The sequence below is a fragment of the Triturus cristatus genome, chromosome 7 (genome assembly GCF_964204655.1).
Source record: "Triturus cristatus chromosome 7, aTriCri1.1, whole genome shotgun sequence".
Lineage (NCBI taxonomy): Eukaryota > Metazoa > Chordata > Amphibia > Caudata > Salamandridae > Triturus > Triturus cristatus.
The window spans coordinates 582,036,478-582,051,342 of NC_140590.1; the positions used below are offsets into that span (position 1 = coordinate 582,036,478).

The window sequence follows — 14,865 nt, forward strand, 5'->3', positions numbered from 1 at the left end:
AAGCACTCAGCACCTATATAGACACACCTGCATTTTCAGAAACTTTGGATTCCAAAAATCGAATGGAGCTGTCTAGCTGCAGATTCTTTATATTAGAAATATCAGACTGATTTGGAAATTCTTTAGGGGGATCAGTACCTCTGTTTGCCGGTAGGTGGTGTTGTTTGGCTCCTCGTGATGTTGCCGTCTGTGCCTGAAGTGGCGCGTGCAGTGCCTATATATGCGCCACACCAGCGCACGGACGTCAGTTATTTTCTCTTTGCACCAGTCAGTGCAGATCCACAGAGAGATTTCCCCCCTAAAAGTCTTTTTGAGATTTTTCTCCTGCTGTGGCAAGATGTCCACTAGGATGGCCGTCTTCAAGCCCTGCAGTGGCTATCATTTGCAGATGTCGGTGACTAACCCGTATCTTGTTTGCCTCTGATGCCTCTAGTACGACGACCTGTGTCCACAAACGCACCATGCACCCCAAGGCCTTGAAGGGAGCGCTCCCTCATGGTCTTGCTGCCTGACGTGCTTGGCTGTGATGATCTCAATCCTGGTCAAGAGGAAGGTCTCTGGATCCGTCATGTAGGGCAAAATCCTTGTTACACTCCAAGTCATCGTGTAAGTCCCACAAGGGCAAGAAGCATAAGAAGTTGAAGAGGTCTTTGATTTCGCCCTGTCTGTCAAAGTCATCCAACAATAGAGCTTCATCATTCGTGGACTGGCTCCAAGGTTGAGCTTGTACCTGGACTGGTTCGGTGCCTCCCCATGTATTCAGGAGTTGGAGTCATCTCCGCCCAACTCCGTAAGTTCTATGAGGACATGCACCTAATATTTGGGCGGGCTGTTGCTGCTGGCGTGCCTTCAGACCCCGTGGGTTCGGGAGGAGCCCGGAGGAGCCCCCACTGGTTCTTGGCAAGAGACTCTGTGAATACCGCATGCCTTTTGGGCCGTTACTCCCATTCTTTGAGGGATTCGGTTGCACAGGGTTTGCCTATGGTCCGGTGGAGGCCTGGGCAATACTATCTCCAGCTATAAAGAAGGAAACCGTAGCACTTCATTAAAAAGTCCAATGAATGTCTGACAGTCCAAACAGTAAGGACTTGTGTTGAACAAAGATTTATTGAAGGTAATGAGGGTTCTGTGATCGTCCGTACATTTACATTGATATAGTCTTCTTCAATACTGGAAAACAGCCGTCAGGTGTTTCTTCACGCATTGACTTTTTCAAGGCCTTAAGGTTATTTACAAACCAGTGTCAAATTTAACATGTATAGGAAACAGAGACAAACATGTTTGATGGGCTATCATAGAGAAATGTGTGAAGCTACAAAAGCAAGGTGATGATAAAAGACCCAGAGTGACAAATAAAGTAAGAAACGTAAGTGATGGATAAAAGAATAGAAAACTCTCCACCAAGTGTAAGATGTCCATCATATTAACCAAATAACGAAGGAACAAGGTTGCCACCAGTGAAGATGTAATAGACTGTTTAAAAGCATCTAAAAGTTATAGCTATTAAAAAGAGACCAGCAAATTCAGTGACCACAGTTGAAGAATCCACACGTGTGTCGCAAACCAAAGCGTCCAGTATAAATATCCGAATATAATGGTAAACAAATTTTATAGAGTAAATAAGGTTGTTTATTCAAAATAGCGCTCTTTGATGAGAAGACCCACATGAGGTAGTGTACATATGATATGTTCAGAAAATAGCGTTAATAAGGGATATAACGTCTAGGGAGTTGATGCAAATAGTAAATAAAACCACATCGTTGTCAAAAGAATATAGCAGAGATGTAATTTTCAGACTTGTAATGACTTCATATATGTAATGAATAACTTGCATCTAGTGTGTCAGAGCAGAGTTATGCCCACAAGAAAACCGTTCCTTATAGTCAAAATTTCGACCAAAGCTCAATTGTAGACCAGGTCACTGAATTAAAAAAATAAGTATTGCTATAAAATGGGAGTGGGGGAAGAAAAAGGGCAATTAGTAGGTTTTTAAGAACATTTACTAAGGACGTCTCTTGAAATCACATGGAATGACCTTTCAGTAAGCCGAAAGCAAGATGTATCAGTAGGTACACACCTATTTTCATAAAGTCAGTGTGATGGCTCGAAAAAGAGCCAGTACCATCCGGTATATGTGCTTTAGAGTACAGTACGATGTGTGCCTGTGATTAATAGAACACTAGTGGGACCGTGTATTTTTTAGTGCATGGTCTGAAGTCCTAGTGTCAAGACTGTGAAAAAACTATTTGTCGTTCTCATCTATGTATCCAGGCACTGCTCAGGTCCCCGGCCAACATTGTAAAATTCACTCTGGTGGAACTGCGCTGTTCGCCTTTAACAACAAGTCCTGTGCATTCTAGAGGTTAATGAACAAGTGCACTTTCTCTCCGTTTCAGGCTGTTAGTCTCACCAGCAACCTCTGGTAGTAGGGTGTAAACACCTGAAAAGCACAATTTTTAACTTCACCGACATTGCTGTACTGTACCCACAAAAATGATATGTTCTAACCAGGGGCGATTGTTCAACCACTACTACCTGCTCATTTTGATTCATTCTCTCTCAGGCTATGACTAATGAGATATATGCAGCTAAGTTCACAATTCGGTTTGGGCTGGATACGACTGACTCGCTGGGCTGAGCTGTTTCTTCATCAGTGGCCTTACAGCACCATGCATGGCTGAAAACAACTGACTTTTCCGGGGATGTCCTTAGAGTTTATTATCCTCAGCTGTTGGACATGGCCTTCTATCCTCCAATCATGTTTCACATGGAATAAATAGGAGAACGAGAGAGCCGTGGGCTTACATGATTGTTGAGATGAGAAAATAACACATTTTAAGAGCTTCGCAGCCCAAGTGTCGGCCTTTAATCCCAACAGGGGGCTTGGGAAAGGTGAAGTTTTGGAGTGGAGGGTAGAGGCTTGCACTTGTATGGATCCTGGACAGCACTGGACAATAGACTGGTCTTGTGTCTCCTTTAAGTCTCATGGTGAGGAATGCTGTCCCAGAATGTATGGGCTTGCATTGCCTTTCATTTTGCTCTAAAGATTGATTTGTTAAAGGGAAATGTCACAAAGGTGGTGAGTGAAATCAAGAAGTGTTCATTCCTGCATTCTAACTAGTTGATTTATTGACATTCATTATGCACAGACTATCTTAGGGTCATCCGGAGAGAATGATCAGAGATAACTTTCTGTAGGATTTTGTGAACTGTACAGACTTGGTCACCACTGCAAGGACTAAATTCACCCTTTCTGTTCTCACTAGTAGCCAATGTAATGGGTCAGTGGTGGCTGTTGAGAGGTTAACTGATTAGAGTTTGTGAACCATTTGAGAGGTATAGTTTCCATGAAATCAAAATTTGATAGTGAGATGTTGTGTGTTTAAATACATTGTAAGAAGGTTTTAAGGGACCTGATGGGATAATCTTGTGAGATAACCTAGAGGGTGAGCCCCTTTATTTAGTCTTTTGACTTTTTATTGAAACCTTTATCTGGTCAAGTTTTTGCCTCTGGATCAGTAAATTCATCAATGAAGAAAGGCTTTCTAAATCTGCTCCTTCTTGCTTTATCAGTTTGAGGATTTAGATTTGTTCCATAAATTCCCTGCTACTCCCTCTTACACTCTTAGTTCAGCCAGTGTTTTATCATCTGCTTCAGAATTGAATGTTAGGGTTATGGAAAGCTGTATTGTTTATACTTTTGAAGGCTTGCAAAGTCTAAACCCAATTCTAAACCCAGTACATTTATAGTGCAACTATGTAAGTTTGTACTTGATAAAAGAGCATCACATTTGCCATGCTAAACCTTACAGCTTAAAAACATTTTAGGGCATACAGATCGCCTAATTTTGTCAGCAGCTGTTGATTTTGTAATGTGTCCTTTTTTCAGCATTCACAAGATATTTCTTTCATATAATCTAATAAACATATTTTTGATCCAATTCAGAAGGATTTCCTTAGTCTGAAATTAGAAGACACTTCCACAATTACTAGAAAAATCTTTATTATTACTGGAGAAAAATTAGCAAGGGCTAAGACATTTTTCATGTTGCTCGTAAGTAAATCGAGTTCATAAGGCTTTATTCGTCTGCATGTTGTCTCCATTACAAACAGAATAGATGTTGCGTTCTTCCTGTATCAATACACTGTAATATTCACATGTTGCAATATGTTTGAGTTGTACATACATTTACAGCTGTTGCTTTTGCTACCTGGAACAGAATGTATCCTAGTCTGTATTGGAGGGATATGACAGTACATATTGTTCTCATATGGAGGACATAAAAGCATCCATCGAGTCCAATACACATCCACCTTGAACTATCCATAAAACAAAGTTGTTTTCCCCCAATTTGAAGAAAAAGTAACTTCATACACACATTATGGCAGACATAACTAAACGTTCTAAGCGTCACATATACTGTATATAGTGTTCCGGGCTACGGTGGTCTGTGGAGTGAGAGGAACACTGATCAAAAAGGGAAAAGTGTAGGTATATTCCCCCCCCCCCCCGAAGCATATCAACTTGCAGTGTACTGAGGTTATAGCCATCAGCCCTGCTTTTATATGTCCAAGAAGAGGGTGAAAGAAGGGAAGGTCTATGACCCAGTGTTGCCAGGCCAGAGTGCTTTTTCTATGTATGTGACAGTTTTGGATGGTTTGGGCCACATTTAGTTATTAAACTACAGCACTTAAGGAGGTGTCTCGTTCTTGGCGACCTATTTGAAGGGCAACAATTCATCCCAAATTTGTGATATGGGGTGTTTTCTGAGGCTGTTCTCTGGATTTAAATCCTGTGTTTTCTGACAGACTATTTATTAGAATCATTGGGGCATATGGTACTGTGAATTAAGTCCTTAGTAAAGCTCTAGCAAAATAGTGATGCAAACTCTCAGTAACTTTAGGAGAGATTGCAGGGGTTTTGTGATATGTGATAGCAGTCTGTGTCAGTGTTCATTGGTTGTGAATTCCTCGCCCACTTCAATGTATTGTGACAGTCCAGCCAGTGAATAATCCATTGTGTTTGACCTGCTATATAGTACAACTCAAAATCTGTGTCTCTCTACTTGCCACCCTGCATCTATAAGTAATCAAAATGAGATCTCCAGGCAGGGAGTTTAACTCCCTGAAGATTGCATTTCAGACAATAACAAGGATATTGGCAAAGTAGTAAAGAAGCCTATGTAGCATCACAATTTTAGACAGCGCTACAAGTCCAGCAACAGACAGTGCAATGTCCACCAAAAGGCCACTGACAGTGTAACCCATTAATTGTGTGCCCCAGCGTTCCCTCCTGCAGATCAGGGTCAGAGTAGTACACTTGTATCCACAAATATATCTTAAGGTAATGGGATTCTTCTTAATCACTTCACCACGATTTACCTCCATTGTTGTATTGGATAAAACCAGAATTTGCTCCAGTTCACCTGGAGGCTGGAGTTATTTCCAAATACTTGTAGGGCATCCACTATCCTTTGTAAATCTGGTCTGCTATTCTTTACACACTATAAAAGGTCAACTGCATAGAATGAAATTTGAGGAGCGCACTTTATAGGAATACCCTGGTATAGTTTTAAGGTCTTTCGTGTGGTATCTCCTACATTTTACATGTTGCATGAAAACACAAGCTTTGACACACACAGCCTTTTATGGTGCTGGTGAAAGAGCCTTTTCCTGCCCTCTGAGGTCGATGGTGCGCTTAGCTAGACACTTCTCCTGGAGGTCCAAAAATCTGCTCCCTGGGCTGCTGCAGAGGACCACATGGCTGAATCCTGTGGAATGTAAATTAGGCCTTGGCCAGCATTTACCTTTACATTCTGATGCATACCTAATCTTTTAAATTCTGTCAGGAGTTCCTGAGTGAAAAGCTTTTGAAAAAAAAAATCTATTTATCATAATTGAAAACATTAAGTTCAGTGTACAGTTATGAGAGTTTAAACGATGTTTGCTTTTTGCTCAGTATTTTGAAATGCTTCTTTGTTCTACCTTTTTTTAAGCAATACTTTACAGACCAACTTTAGCATTGCCAACAGCTCTGCATTCATGTTATTGGCAAAACTAATAGGTGTTCTCACCTTTATGGTAGTTAGAAAGGAGGGTGAGCCCATTTGAAAGTTTGAAACTGCTTTTACAACCAGGAAGGTGAGCTAAAAACGAGGGTATCAGTGATGTGATGTGTATTTAACTGAAAAAGATAGCAATGTAATGATACATACAACAGTTTTGAACATAATGAAATAATATACTCCTTTCATTTCAGGAAAGACCGTCCTGTTTCACTTGGAATCTTTCCATTGCCTGCAGGCAACACTTTAATTATTCCTGACACTCCAAAAGAGATAGTTGAAATACAAAGATCAGAAACATGGAAATTTGAAGAACCAGGCAAGCCATGCTTCAACACTAGTCTTAAGGTAAGGAACAAAAAATTCATGAAGTTTCCAAAGATGAAAGCTACCGTAACATAAGCTGTTTATTCCATTCTTGGACAAAGTCAATTTCACTTTTGCTGCTGGCCTTCTAATCATCGTTCTTAGGATTTTTTGAAAATGTTGTTTAAGATTGAAAGAATTGTGGGAAGGAACTCAAAGACACACACTCTTGTGTATCCAGAACCACAAAAAATTATTAAAATTAATGCAGTTAAATGTTTTAGTCTGATGTTTCACTATACAGTTTTTGATGGTTACTTCTTCGTGAAGTATCTCCAGCTTATGAATAGCCCCATGTGCCAGATTGGGTCTAGAGCCTTTTCCCCCAGGAACAGCTAGCCAGGTTTCACAATGCTGCCTCTGCCACAACTCCACCAACCCCGGATGTGATGACATTGGATTATATAAGGTGCCAACTGGTGAACTGACGGTAATTCTCATTTTTATATGCCTCATTGATCTAGTCCATAGCTATTCACTGTGCATCACTAGTGAAATCCTTCTGCATCTAGGTCGTATGTCTCCTTGGAAGGTTTGGCTGTTCAAAGCTTTTCGGACACTCATGACATCTGCATGTAGTGCCTGGTTCTGAACATGGCCCCTCTGCCTGCAACTGCTGTATATTGATGCACCCAAATTCCATCAGAGAGCTGGAGGCCAAGCTATTTTCTGGAATACACCAAAGCTTTCCTCTTTCCCTTCAATGTAATTCTGCCAATAGGGTTAATCTACCAAAAGGCAATTCAGGTTAAGAAACATTGCCCCAGTGCTTTCTGCTTAAATAATTATGTAAATCTTTCAAGACAATAAAGTGGTGGTTTCTTATATTGAAGTTATAATTGCAAATGATTTTCCTGAGAAGATAATACAGTTTTTTTCAGAAAATCTAAAATCGCTTTTTCAAAAAGTAATTTTTCTGAGATAAGAATTGTATGGTGAGGAAGAAGGGTGAATGATTGGTTTTGACGAGGAGTATAGTATACTACAGCCACCAATTACACTCTGCAAACTGCAAACCTAAATGAGGTTTAACAATTTTGGGGACATTTCATTCTTGCCACACCAGCGTTATTCGTAAGTAACCTTGGTGCAGGTGTCTTTTGTACCTCAGTGGGAGTAGCTAGCTGCAGTGAACATTTGTGAAATACTTTGGGCACATGAACTTATTTGTTTACAAATCAAGCACTGAAGCAGACTGTAAGGAAGAGCACACTAAGTCATTGACATTATTGCATAAATACATGTTCATAGCTACATATTTTCAGACTAGGTTTAACATATTTATTATTTTGAATTAAGGTGGTCCCAAGTACTTAAGAATGTATATATGCTATTTATTGTGAAGGGAAACTACATCCATTGCAAACAAACTACATCTGTACTCTACTACAGGAGAGATATTTGCACCAGTGCATAAATCTGTTTATGCAAGGAAAATACACTATCTGGGAATGAAGATAATTATTGTCCCTTCTGTTCCTATTGGGAAGCTGTCACAAAGGCAAGGATTCTAATTTATAAAGCCTTACATCTCTGTTTGGTGAATTGAACTTTGAAAGAGAAACAGATGTACAGTTTGGGTTTAACCCCACCCTTTGGAACCAGATGTTTTTGCACTACCGACAGACAATTCCACTCACTCCTCACATGTCTTTCGGAGTGTCTTTAATGAAGATGACTCAGCTCAGCTTAGTACAGGCATAAAATACAAATACTTTAGAGCATAAGATGATTGTTCTGAATTTAAACCTTATAACTCTTACACTTCTCAAATAGCACCAGTAAAGGCACTCTTATTGGCTCTGCAGAAAGCTAACCCTAAGGTGACTACAGTGAGGTTTGCAAACTGAGGCCTTTGCTTGTAAAGATATTCTATAGACTTAAGGGGCCTGGCCCAGACCGCAATAAAGCCAGACATGTCTGGCTGAGTTCCTGGGGTGTAACCCAAGTGTGGCGTAATCCTTCAAACTGGCGTAGCCCCCCCCTCTTCTGCTGATAGAGGCTCCGGGGACTATCAGCTGCCTGCCTCAAGAAAAAGCAGCTGGTGTCTCTTGGGGACACAGAGAGAGTGGACACCCCGGAACTGCGGCCGAGGCCCAAAATGGCAGACTGGAGGTGACTGGCTCCGCACACGTGGCTGCTCTGAGGGAACCAGTGCACCCTTACTACATAAAGCACCCCCTGCACCCCCTTTATCCCTGTACCCCTTGAGCCTCGCTGAAACCTGGATCCAGCCCTGCCAAGTACCAAGCATCATGCGTTAGACTAATGTATTTCAATGTGGTGGTCCGCATCACCGCATTGAAATGAATTAGTCACGCATTATAGGCATTAGACCTTGCCCCAGGGTCAAGCCATTGTGCTGGTAATTCCCATGCTGAGTCAGTCTGAAACTTAAAGCTGGAGTAGCAGGCGCGCCGTGGCGTGCATGCTGCTGCAGCCAGACTGGCGCTGGCTGTCTTAGCATTGGCGTGCTAGGGCTACAGTGTAAGAATTTGGGGCCAATGGAGTACTCATTGTCAAGAGGCTGTGGCTTAATGGCTAGAGCGTCCGACTTTGAAGTGGGGGAACCATGTTGGAGTCTAGAGGTAGGCTCAAACCTCTTTTGATTCTGGGTAAATCACTTAATCTTCCCATGCCTAAAAACAAACAAAAAATGAACGTGTGCATCTGTAACGCAACTAGTCCTCATGTAAAGCGCTCTGATACCTTCGGTCGAGTTCGCTCTTTATAAAAACTGCAACAAAAAAACCCCCAAAACTGCTCACAATAGTCGTAGTACGTCATGTCCTGCTTCTGCCTGTGGCGCTGCCGGGGTCAGGCAGTAGAGTTACTGTGTGGCAAATTTATGTTATTTTAACGGGGTTTTTGTAGAGCGCGCAGCTACTCAAAAGGGCAAATCAGACTAACTAAGATGACGCAAAGGCTATTGCTGGAACAACCAAGTTTTTAGGAACTTCCTGAAAAAGAAGGTCATGCATCTGTCTTAGAGTTGGCGGCATATGGTTCCAGAGTTTGGCAGCTTGCACCTGAAAAGATAGACCTCCAATCGAGAGTGGAGGAACACGGGAGTGTGTGCCAGCGAGATCGAGGAGCGCAGAGTGCCCGAGGGTGGTTAAACTGCACTCTTTTCCTAAGATAAGGGGCTACAATGTTGTGAAGGGCCTTAAAGGCCAAGACAAGAGTCTTGAAGTGGATCCCCTTGTGGATAGGAAGCCTGTGAAGGGATTCCAGATGGGGGGGACATCTGCGTCCTCGGGCCGGGAAAGAGTATAGCCCTGGCTTCAGTGTTTTGGACCACCTGTAGGCGGGTAAGTAAGTATTCCGGTAGTCCGAGGTACAGGATGTTAAGGTAGTCCAGTCTGTAACCGATCAGGCCCTGGATCGCTATTTTCCTGTGGGGAATCGGAAGGAGGGGTAAAAACTGTTTTAACATTTTCAGAAGGCCGAAACATTGTCCGTCTACCACTTAGATCTGTGATTTCATATTTAGGGTGTCTTCCATTTCCACCCCCAGGTTTTTGACTTGGTTAACTGAGGTAGAAGGCGGATGCATGGCCTATGGCCACCAGTTTTGCCACAAAATGTTGGGGGGCAGGACGAAAAGTATAATTTCTGATTTTTCGGAGTTGCATTTCAATTGATTTAGCTGGAGCCAGGCAAACACCTTCGATAAGGATGAGTCGATCGCTTCGCCTCTGAAGTTTGCGTCCTTGTCACAGGTAAAGAGCAGCTGAGTGTTGTCCGCATACGACACTATCTTTGCTCCATGAGTGTCAGCCAGATTTGCTAGGGGAGACATATGAATATTAAACAGTGTAGGGCTGAGAATAGAGCCCTGCGGGACTCCCACCTTTAAGGGGGGAATGGAAACCGAGAAAGGCGGAGCCCAGACTGTTTGTTGGCAGTCTGTCAGGAAACAGGCAAACCACTTGAGTACCGTGTCTCTCCCCCCCCCCCCCCCCCCCCAAGTCGGTCGTAAGGGACGGTATCACAGGCCACCGATCGATCTAGTTAAATCAGTACGGCTTTGCCACCCCTGTCGTGGACGTCCTTGATGGCCCCCGAGATTTCTAGGAGCGCCGTTTCAGTGCTGAAATTAGGCCTGAACCCAGATTGACTCTGATGCATTATGTGGTTAGTTTCCACAAAGGAGGAGGTATCCGAGTGGACATATTTTTCTATAGTTTGAGGCTACCTCCGGGTCCAAAGTTGGCTTTTTCAGAAGGGTGAGTATTAACGCCTTCTTCCCCCTTACGGGGACCTGCTCGAGCAGAAACGAGGCATTCAAAATATGATTTACCAATGAGTTGATAATCTCCGCTATTGATGCTAGGGTGGTAGCAGGGCATGGATCAGAAGCAGCCCCGACTTCAAAGTTTTCATAGTTTCAGAGGAAGTAGTCAAGGGGAGAGGGGGGAACTCCGTAAAGGATGGGATCCCAGTCCAGGGGTAAGGGGAGGTGGGACTATTTTCAATGTTTACTGAGGAAAAAACCTGATCCAGAATGTGGCCCTTCTCGCGGGTAGGGGACTGGATAAAAGGCATCAGCGTGAAAATATACAAAGATTCCCTTAGTCTGGTGGCGTCCGGGTTATCCGGTTTATCCAGGTGCATATTGAAGTCGCCTAATACAAGTCAGTGTTTGTATTTCATCGCCAAAGTGGAGACTGCATTGCTAATCGACTCATGGAACAACCCGGTAGGTCCAGGGTGTCTATACACTAGAATACCCGCCAGCGATTGATGGGGGGGATACTACCAAATGAAACCCAAGAGTTTCAGCTCCGATGACATCATCAACAAGGACCAAAGTGCAAGAATAATGATTTTTAAAAATAATAGCTGTGCCCTCACCCATATCGCAGGGGCGGTCTTTCCTGACCAGTTAATAACCCATAGGGATAGCCGTAGTAATAGTCGGGTTGGAGGCTTCGTTGAGCCAAGTGTCCGTTAAGAACATAAAATCCGGGCTTATGTCCTCTAGCAAATCGTAAATATTTAGGGCATGTTTCCTCATTGACCGAGTGTTGAGGAGCAGGCCTCGTAATTTGCCTGGCTCATGGGACCGCTCCCTACATTGCAGGGACCGGAGTTGCCTGGGACTCTCTGATTGCATGAGAGACCTTTCTCTGCAGTTGAGACCGCCTAGCTACACCGGGGACACACCACTGTAACGGGATCCAGGTAAGGGAGAAGAGGGGAACGGCAGCTCACACCCTCGCTCAATTCACGGAGCCTATTACTGCTGTACCAAAGGGGAGGGCTAGAAGTGGGGAGCTTACCGACAGCGTGGCCGGTACCGGCTGTCTCCAGGAGGCTGACGGGCGCAGATGGGCTTGCCTTTGGCAGAATTGCGGTAGCAGTGCCGCTTCCACCTCCTCGGTCAAATGTGTCATTCCACTTTTTTTTTAGACAGATTTATATAGCGCAAACTCGACCGAAAGGTTTTGGAGCACTTTACATAAGCTCTAGTTACGTTACACAAGGACACTTTAATGAGCCTGTGCACGTGAGAAGGATTCTGGGAAAGGTTGCGTGCGCTGGTCACATACCCGCAGTCAGCTGCTGGGGCTGAGATAACCATGCTTTTATGGCATAAACAGGTAAATGTATCACCGTGACACAAACTATTCTTTCAAATGAGCACTCGCCTCGCTAGCGCCTGGTGTCACTGACACTCGGCTCTTACATTTTGTGTGTTAGTGCACTCAAAATTTACAGTGCATCTTGGACAACAAAAAGGCGCCAATAGAGCTCAAGGCAGTAAAACACCAACCTACAGCGGGTTAACAAGTGGAAGGGGTGTGGGGAGTGCGGCTGAGAGCACACATCGCATTTCTCTTGCGGGAGCGAGCAGGGGCACCATCTGTTTGAAAGTTACTTACAAACGGATGTTCCCAAAGCTCGCTCCCGCTGGGGAATCGCCGAACGTGCACGCGTTGCCATTGAAAGCAATGCAAAGCTTGCATGTTTTTGCCAGAAAAAGCAAATCGATTCCTAAAGGTCTCCTCCTAATCAGCGCATGCGCGCTGCGTAGGTGAGACCTAAAAAGAAGAAATACTACAATTCCGGACCCAACCACTAGATGGCGGGATAATGCAGAGCATCTGAATCCAGAAAATTCTTCAAGCTGCAAAATTACACCACCATGTAAGAAACTCTCAGTTTTTCAAGGTCTTAGACAAACCAACTCCACACCTAGAAGAATTTTCACAGAAAAGCAGTCAATGCAGTCCTATGGGAGAAAACAGTGTTATTGGTTTAACGGTAAGGATGCACTCTCCTCAGCTGCACTAGTGCGGCCGGGTGCAGAGTGCTGAGGCCCAATGTTATCCAATGGGGATAGGGGGCCTCCGGTTGGTGGCTGCTTAGGGGCAGTCCACAAGGTTGTGGGAGCAAAGCTCCTGGACTTAGGCCCAGGGCAAATGGGGATTCGAGTTAGCACACAAGGTGCACCCACAGCGGCACTGGGGAGACCTGGTGCAGGGCACTGTTTTGGCGCCAGGTGCCCTGTTGTTTTCAAGTTGCCGATTTTGGCTGCAGGCTTGGTCCAGGAAGACTTCTGGGAAGAACCAACAGCTGGGCAGGTAAGTTGGATGGCTCAGGGACGTAAGTCCACCTCGGGTTCTTTTCTCCAGGGCGCTGGGCGGCTGGATACAGGGGTGTCTTTTGAGGTCAGATTTCACCTTACCGGGCCACTCGCGATTGGGGGGGGTCTCCATGCAGAGGCTGCAGATAACGTTGGGTAGTCCTGGAGGGGTCAGCCCACGGTGGACTCAGACTCTGGAGCGCTGGGGGACCTCGCTGGGACCGGAGAGCCACTCTAACTTGGGCCGTTGGCTACGGGTGAAGTGGTGGTTCCAGGCGTCTGGTTTCTTTGTCCTCAGTAGGCTCTGAGTCTTGCTTTGGAGAATCTTTTGAACAGAGCTGCTTTTCACAGGAGATCAGGTCTTTGTGGAAGACATTCAGTCCTTCCAGGGGTTCTGGAGGTTGCTTGCTGCAAGACAAGGTGACTTTTGGCACAGGATCTCTGGAAACGACCGGTAGGGCTGAGGCCAAGACAGTTGCTCTCTGCAGTCCCCTGTGCTGGGCGCCTTCTTTTGGCCTTCTTCTTCGTAGGTTGTGGGAATCTGTCTATTTTGTTCAGAGCTGCCCCCTAAATACTGTATTTAGAGGGCATTTTAGGGGTCTCGAGGTCAGTAGCCAATGGGCTACTGACCTTAGGGTGACTACACTCTTGGTGTGCTCACCTCACGTGGAGGAGTGTGCACAATCCATAATCCTGATTGGAGAGTGCCTGCCATCTGCAAGATGGCAGGCACTGAAGAGTGGGCTTCACCTCACCTCCCCCACCTGAGGGGTTGGGTTGGCAGAGGTGGGCACACCTTCTGGGCTGTGCTAATTTTTCCCGCCTGTCTTCCCACTGAAAAGGAGGGGAGACAGGAAGAGGGCCTGCTCCTTGTAGCAGGAGAGGCTGGGGGTTGTGTCACAAATGCGGCCAAGCCATTGAAGCTCCCCTGCCACAGATGGCTCTTCCTGGCCTTTGGGAGGTGTCACCACCTCCGACCAGTAAAGGCTTTGTGTCTGGGGTCAGGGAGCGAAGGCTCCCACCCTAGGGGCTCAGAAACATGTCTTGTGGTGGCAGGCTGGTGTGTATCAGTCAGGGAACCCACCAGAGGCTGGTCGTTTTTCAGGGGGCATCTCTAAGATTCCCTGTATTGTATAATAAACCCCACACTGGAATCGGTGTGGGTTTATTATGCTGAGACGTTTGATACCAAACTTCTCAGAATTCAGTAAAGCCATTATAGTGCTCTTATGTTATGTTATGTTATTCGTGATTTGTAAAGCGCACGGGCACCCAGAGGTTTCATGGCGCTAGAGAAGAGAGAAGATGGTAAGCAATATCCTAACCGTGTGCTTGTTTGAACAACCAGGTCTTCAGTGCACCCCAGAAATTCATTAGATTCGTGCAACTCCGGAGTGATAAGGGAAGCGAGTTCCAGATCTTTGGTGCCCAATAGGCAAATCGGCATCCGCCGAGGCGTTTCTTTTTTAAAGAGGGGCAAGGTGAGGAGGCACAGGTGGGCAGAGCGGAGATTACGAGTCGGTTCGTGTTTCTTTATGAGATGGTTTAAAAACTTGGGGCTTTTTCCATGAAGAGCCTTAAAGGCCAGGCAGCCCACTTTGAAGGTTACCCGTTGGGCTATAGGTAGCCAATGAAGAGTGGCTAGCAGTGGTTTCGCCAAACTCCTACCATTGCATTTAAATATTAGTCTGGCCGCTTGATTTTGCACAATCTGCAAGCGATTATAGAGAGCCGAGGGGATGCCTAGATAAATGGAGTTAGAGAAATCTAAGCGGGAGAGGACCAAGGCAATTACCACCTGGATGAGGGCAGAGTGCGTGAGCAGATGAGCAATCTTCTTAA

At 44.9% G+C, this 14,865-nt stretch overlaps 1 protein-coding gene across 3 annotated transcripts in view; it reads left to right on the plus strand.

The window, feature by feature from the left end:
• The window catches only part of SPAG9 (sperm associated antigen 9), a 1,633,747-nt gene that overhangs the window by 272,019 nt on the left and 1,346,863 nt on the right, over positions 1-14,865 (plus strand). For all 3 annotated transcript variants that reach the window (XM_085617154.1, XM_085617155.1, XM_085617156.1), the window contains one exon: positions 6,260-6,413. In XM_085617154.1, coding sequence (XP_085473280.1) covers positions 6,260-6,413 — 154 coding nt within the window. The remainder of the gene's footprint in view (positions 1-6,259; positions 6,414-14,865) is intronic.